Source organism: Cucurbita maxima, unplaced genomic scaffold, assembly GCF_002738345.1.
Source record: "Cucurbita maxima cultivar Rimu unplaced genomic scaffold, Cmax_1.0 Cma_Scf00019, whole genome shotgun sequence".
NCBI lineage: Eukaryota > Viridiplantae > Streptophyta > Magnoliopsida > Cucurbitales > Cucurbitaceae > Cucurbita > Cucurbita maxima.
In genome coordinates, this window is record NW_019272035.1 from 1,406,986 (window position 1) to 1,413,995 (window position 7,010).

General features: G+C 34.9%; 1 protein-coding gene across 1 annotated transcript; it reads left to right on the forward strand.

Moving 5' to 3' along the window:
- The first annotated feature begins 1,362 nt into the window (after positions 1-1,362).
- LOC111493685 (cysteine synthase) lies at positions 1,363-6,331 on the forward strand. Its single transcript, XM_023143493.1, has 11 exons — positions 1,363-1,460; positions 2,706-2,767; positions 2,883-2,992; positions 3,915-3,972; positions 4,153-4,416; positions 4,494-4,631; positions 4,719-4,770; positions 5,046-5,125; positions 5,605-5,664; positions 5,798-5,878; positions 5,988-6,331. The coding sequence occupies exons 2-11, from the start codon at positions 2,726-2,728 to the stop codon at positions 6,078-6,080; spliced, it is 978 nt and encodes a 325-aa protein (XP_022999261.1). The 5' UTR covers positions 1,363-1,460; positions 2,706-2,725; the 3' UTR covers positions 6,081-6,331.
- Positions 6,332-7,010: the final 679 nt, after the last annotated feature.

Consider the following 7,010-nt stretch of genomic DNA (forward strand, 5'->3'; position numbering starts at 1 on the left):
AAAAAAAAAAAAAAAAAAAAAAAAAAAAAAAAAAAAAAAAAAAAAAAAAAAATCATTACGAACGACATAGTCAACAAACAAGACAGCGTAGCAAAGTTAGGATCCGATTTTGATTGTTGCTTTAATTGCCAAATGTTGCATTTTTCAACATTAATATAAGAACATGGCACGTTATTCTATAAATATATTTTAAAATACAATTTATTAAATTATAACATAATATTACTTAGTATATATCATTGTATTCACAATTATAATAAAATTTATTAATTATGATATTTTGAATTTAAATTCTGTATTGATCAATAATTATATATATATATATATATATATATATATATATATATATATATATATTTAAATTTCATATAATCGACCAATTGAAGGGCAAATTTGACATTTCTCCATGCCCATTCAAAAGTCAAGCTTCCATGTACCTTATCTTAAAATTGCACCAATAAAAAAATTATTAAATATTTAATTTTTAATGGAAATATTAAATAAAACATGTGGATAGCAAGTACCTTCATACATAATTCAGTGTTTTTTTTTTAATTTAATTAATTTTTAAAAAATAATGAACTAATAATCCATAATATTAAGTAGTAAAATATGAAATTAAAAAAACTCATAATAAAAAAAAAAAGCTTATTATAATTTTGTACTATATGTTTAAATTTAGAATGATGCTATAAAAAGGTTTAGTTAAAAAAAAAAAAAAAATTAAATTCAGAAGCCAAATTAAAAATATGAAATAAAAAAATATAAAATTTCAATTATATTATGGATAATTACATAACGTCGTGGAAAAGAAATAAAACGACTTTTTTTTGGCATTTAGTTTTCATTTTCCATTTTGAGAAGCAACTCTGTTTTTTTTTTAAAGAAAATAACAACACAAGAATCCGGTTTTTATTTTTTTGGATTAAACCGATTTTAAGTCGGTTTATTTTATTGGTTTGGTTCATGTTTTTAAATTTGCTCATAAGTTTAATGGAGGTGGATGGTGTGGCATTTTTAAAAAATGAAATAATAAAAAAGCAATATTAATTTTTTGGTCTAAATTAATAAAAATATTCATAATTTTTATATTTTATCTTAATATATATATATATATATATATATATATATATATATTTAAACTGTCGGAGTTTTCATTAATAATATTTTAAAAAATAATAAAAGAAAAAAAATGTAAACTTGAATGATTAGACCTCAATGGTATTTTTAATAACTTAATAATATTTTAATTATTGCGTTAGTGGAGTATAGAAAATAAATCGAACCGGACCGGGTCCACTACTTTTAACGACAATAGCCGCGGAAGGACGGAAATCTCGAAAAGGTAAAAGAGTCTTGAAGCCGGACGTCTTCTTGTACACTCGTTCGTGTATAAAAGTAGGAAAATCAAAGTCCATTTCTTCTGCCCTGCTCTCGGATTCTCAGATAAGCTTTTTCTGGTGAGAGTTTTGATCTTGTTTGCTTGTCATTTTCATCATCTTGTTTATTAGCTTCTTCCTATTTTCAGACATATTGTTGTTTTGAGCAAGTTCTGGGAATTTGGGTATCAACTTGCCGTGACATTCTTCAACATTTCGACTGTTTCTTGTGAAATTGTTTATGTGTTGGTTTTATTTCTAATGAGTTTCTTAGTTTTCTGGTTTTATTCTTTACTTTTGTGTGTGTGTGTGTGTAGAATTTGTATGGGTATCTTGGGTTACCTCGTTTTGCAGCTTTGTCTTTTCCTCAAACCTGATATCTCATATGAACTTGGGAATGAATTGATTGGCTGGTTGATATAATCTATAATCTATGTTTGCTTTGGAATTTGGGTTATCTTTTTGTTCATTTTGAGGTCTTAAGACAAGTTTCTTTAATTAAACGTATTGGATAAGAATTTGGGTTACCTTATTTACTTAGAATCAAATCTTTTGGTTTGTGTGCTTGGTTAGATGAACACAACTCTCCACAATGATATGATATTGTCCACTTTGAGCATAAGCTCTCATGGTTTTGTTTTGTGTTTCCTCAAAAGGCCTCAGACCAATGGAGAGAGTATTATTTGATTATAAACTCAGGATCATTCCCTAAATTAGCTGATGTGGGACTTTCATCCAATATCCAACACCTCCCCTCGAACAAAGTACGTCTCCCCTTAATCGAAGGTCAACTCCTTTTTCTTTTGGAGTCTAGTCATTTTTTACTATGCCTTTGAGGCGGGAGGCTCGATTCCTTTTTCTTTTGGAGTCCTTTGTTCGACATTTGAGGATTCTATTGACATGGCTAAGTTTAGGGCATGACTCTGATACCATGTTAGATGAACACGACTCTCCACAATGGTATGATATTGTCCACTTTGAGCATAAGCTCTCATGGCTTTGCTTTGGACTTCCCCAAAAGGTCTCAGACCAATGGAGAGAGTATTATTTGATTATAAACCCATGATCATTCCTTAAATTAGCTGATGTGGGACTTTCATCCAACATCCAACATCCAACATGCTTCACTATATGATTGATCAAATTGCATGAAAGGATTCCAATCGTGTTCATGGTCTATTCTCTGATTCTCAGTTACTGAACAGTTTAGAACGGTGGGAAGTTCATTTCTTCAAATTTTATGCCAATAACTGTACAGGATGCATAAACATGTTGTTTGAAGTGTATTTGCTTTGATTTTCTGATTTCTAATTGTTTTTTTTCCAGCTGCATAGTTGTTGCTCAAAATGGTTGATGCAAAGTGTACAATAGCTAAAGATGTTACTGAAGTGAGCCACTGCCTCCCTTTCCCTCTTCTTTCTCCTGTGGATCGAAGGATTGGTTTAGATTATTACCAAGAACTTCAACTCAGTCCATACCTTTTTCATATCTTAATATTTTCAGCTAATTGGTAAAACACCACTTGTATATCTCAACCGTGTTGTCGATGGGTGTGTGGCCCGGGTTGCTGCCAAGTTGGAGGGGATGGAGCCTTGCTCCAGTGTCAAAGATAGGTACTTTTTTTTTTTATATTTTTATATTAGTTTATGTTTTTTTTTCTTTTATAATTATGATAACCCAAGAACTGGCCTTATAATTTATGTAACGATATTGATGCTGCATTTTCTTGCCACAGCTGAACATAGAAGCGCCATCTTTAATACTTTTGGGGGAAACCATATTTCATTAAGAAGATGAAAGAACATGTCTATTTATTTATTTCTCGCTGTTTCTGTGCAATTTTATTATACCGTTAGGTTGTAACTCTGATAAATCGTGTTAGTTTTAAGTTAAAAAACAGATGGGTCTTTTATATTCATGTTGAATGCTATTTCCCGTTGCTTTTCTGTGAGATCCCACGTCGGTTTGGGAGGAGAACAAAACATTCTTTATAAGGGTGTAGAAACCTCTCCCTAGCATACGTGTCTTAAAAACCTTGGGGGAAGCCCGAAAGGGAAAGCCCGAAGAGGACAATATCTGTTGGCAGTGGGCTTGGGCTGTTACAAATGTTATCAGAGCCAAACACCGAGCGGTGTGCCAGTGAGGAGGCTGAGCTCCAAAGGGGTGGACACGAGGCGGTGTGCTAGAAAGAACGCTGGCCCCCTGAAGGGGGTGGATTTGGGGGTCCCACATCGACTAGAGAAGGGAACGAGTGCCAACGAGGACGTTGAGTTGGATTGGATTGTGAGATCCCACATCAGTTAGAGAGGAGAACGAAACATTCTTTATAAGGATGTGGAAACTTCTTCCTAGCAGACGGATTTTAAAAACTTTGAGGAGAAGCCCGAGAGGGAAAACCCAAAGAGGACAATATCTGCTAGCGGTGGGCTTGGGCTGTTACATTTTCCTTGTCCAGTTTCCTTCCGGTTACATTTCTATTAGAATCTAGAATTTTCTGCAACAATTGTGATAAGGAAAAATTTTCTTTCCTTTCAGGATTGGATATAGCATGATTTCAGATGCAGAGAAAAATGGTCTTATCACTCCGGGGGAGGTTAGCAATTCCTAATGGTCTTTAATATCTGACTGTAACTATTTCTGATATGCACACTGCATGGCATTTTCGAGACAGTGTTACAGCTCTTACTTTGATTACGCATAGGACTATTGGCATTATACATTTGTCTGTTCTTTTTCCGGGGGGTGGCTGATTCACTTTTCCCCCCTTCTATAGAGTGTCTTGATCGAACCTACCAGTGGTAATACTGGTATAGGCTTGGCCTTCATTGCTGCTGCCAAGGGTTACAGGCTTATAATAACCATGCCTGCATCAATGAGTCTTGAAAGAAGAACCATTCTTCGAGCTTTTGGTGCTGAGCTGGTTCTCACAGATCCAGCTCGAGGGATGAAAGGAGCAGTTCAGAAGGCCGAAGAGATAAGAGACAAAACACCTAATTCTTACATCCTTCAGCAATTTGAAAACCCTGCTAACCCGAAGGTAACCTCCGAGTTAATTCAATGTGGGACATCATTTTCTGTTTGAGAGATTTATGTTATCTTTTCACGTTTTTTCAGATCCACTATGAGACCACCGGTCCGGAGATCTGGAGTGGCTCAGGTGGGAAGGTTGATGCATTTGTCTCTGGTATAGGGACTGGAGGTACCATGACAGGTACGGGGAAGTACCTCAAAGAACAAAATCCCGACATTAAGGTTTGTTATTCCTCGTCATCAGAACTCTTGCATTGCTGTTATCTGAGACAAGCCTTTTGATGTGTTTTCTCCCCTTCTATGCTTTAGTTATATGGTGTAGAACCTGTTGAAAGTGCAATTCTATCCGGAGGAAAGCCTGGTGAGTCATTATCACGTTGGCCATGTTTCCTACAATGTTTTCTATTATAATCTTTGCGGTTGCTTCCTTGTCATGTATGTCACGTTCCGGCACATAAATTGGTCATTATATTTCCACAATGAGCATAAGTCAACGGTAATTGATATGTACTCCTTCCCCTGAGGTCGGAGATTCAAATCACATACCCCACTTGTCACACTAAAAAAGGAAAATCGATCTTTATGTTTTATGTGTATACCTTTAAGGAATGTGTATTCTATATGTGAGCTTTACAGGGCCACATAAAATCCAAGGAATAGGAGCTGGCTTCATCCCTGGAGTTTTGGATGTCAATTTGATCGATGAAGTTGTTCAAGTAAGCATTAAACGTTTAATGGATTCTTTCAATAGACATTGGTAGTGCGTGACAATGCCTCAAATGGTTAACTACAAGCATCTGTAGAAATGCTAGAATATATCTCTATTACATTTATTTGGGTTAACTTACTGGCACATATTTCTCTAATTTTGTAAGAGTAACTGTGAGATCCCACATCGGTGGGAGAGGAGAATGAAACATTCTTTATAAAGGTGTGGAAACCTCTTCCTAGCAGACACGTTTTAAAAACTTTGAGGGAAAGCCCAAAGAGGACAATATCTGCTAGCGGTAGGCTTATGCTAGTACAGTAACCTCTCTCTATATTCGTCTTTTTCTCCCTATCTATCCACAGTTCGTTCATTTTATAAATGGAAAATAATTTCTCAGAATTTTCTGTCCTTTGATGTTCAACGATTAGTCAGACCTTTAAGCACCTCTCATGCATCACTGAGTTTAATGCTAGAATATATTTGTAGGTATCAAGTGAAGAAGCTATTGAAACTGCAAAGCTGCTTGCATTGAAAGAAGGTCTACTGGTAGGTTGCAACATAATGGAGATATTTTATTCTATGTTCATCACAATCTCTTGAACCAATCAGGCTTGAGATCTGATTTTCAAAGCTTTCTTCTGGTCTTTCTCTATGCAATGACAACAATGTTTACATGCAGGTTGGTATATCATCTGGTGCCGCTGCCGCTGCAGCAATTAAGGTTGCAAAGAGACCAGAAAATGCTGGAAAGCTTATTGTTGTAAGTGCTCCTTTTCATTCTCACGTAGTTCTTCGTTTGACATTGTACTGATATTTCATAGCTTGAATGGATTCCTCCACTTCTCTTTACCATTTCAAATCTGAAACAGGTGGTGTTCCCGAGCTTCGGAGAACGATACCTCTCAACCGTGCTGTTCGAGTCTGTGAAACGAGAGACCGAGAATATGGTTTTCGAGCCATGAGAGGTTTCGATAATATTTCTCGACTTCAAATGGAGCGAGCCAGTTAACATTCCCTGCAGATATCCCATTAGCAAGGCCAAAAAAGTGAACTTCAGACTGTTATGTTTAGCTTTGTATGCTTTAATTTGAGAACTTGTTTTCTGATTGACTTCTTTCTTTATGGTTTGCTCAGTTTTAGTGTAAGAACACAAATGCAACTGAGAATAAGGACCGTTGAATAATGCTTTGAATGAGTAATTTGTTTATGAATACTCGTTTATCTGGATTGGGTAGAAAAATAGTGTTCTCGAGAATAAATATATTAGCTCGTGAACCAATCTAATACTAAAATTTTCACTTTTCGAACACAATCAAAATTCAAATTTAGATTGAGTTGATTGAATGTTAAATTATAACAGTTAAAGGCACTTTTTCAATTTATTGCATTGCATCCCTTAGTGCAGTGGACAATCGTGCATCATTCTTCTCGAACCATCCATGTATGTGCATAGATTGTTCGGGAAGAATAACGCACGTCTATTTGTTTGGAGCTAATTTAAAATTAAATCGTATAATTTATTTAATATAATAATGAACCGTTGAATTTGAGTGACGCAGTTGATTTTGTTTGTCCTGTATACAAGACAAAAAGAGTGCCGTATTTTTATAAATAACAATATATTTTTTAAACTTAAATAATGATTATAATATATAACATAGTGATGTTCTAATTTGACTTATGGACCTTCTTTTATTACATTCACACACGAGTGACCAAGAAATTTCAGAAGGTTTTAAATTATTTGTTCTTTTTTTTCCAATTCAAATTATTCATTTATAATTTTAAATATTTTTGGGGGCAGCGTCCTCGCTGGCACTCTTTCCTTCCTCTAATCGACGTGGAACTGCCCCCAAATCTACCCCTTTGGGGCCAGCGTTCTTACTGGCACA

Bases quoted from the DNA above. Each gene is read 5' to 3' on its own strand.
- LOC111493685 (XM_023143493.1), top strand. From the start codon at position 2,726: ATGGTTGATGCAAAGTGTACAATAGCTAAAGATGTTACTGAA. The intron at 2,768-2,882 runs GTGAGCCACTGC...TAATATTTTCAG, and splicing joins TAGCTAAAGATGTTACTGAA to CTAATTGGTAAAACACCACT. The intron at 3,973-4,152 runs GTTAGCAATTCC...CCCCTTCTATAG, and splicing joins GTCTTATCACTCCGGGGGAG to AGTGTCTTGATCGAACCTAC.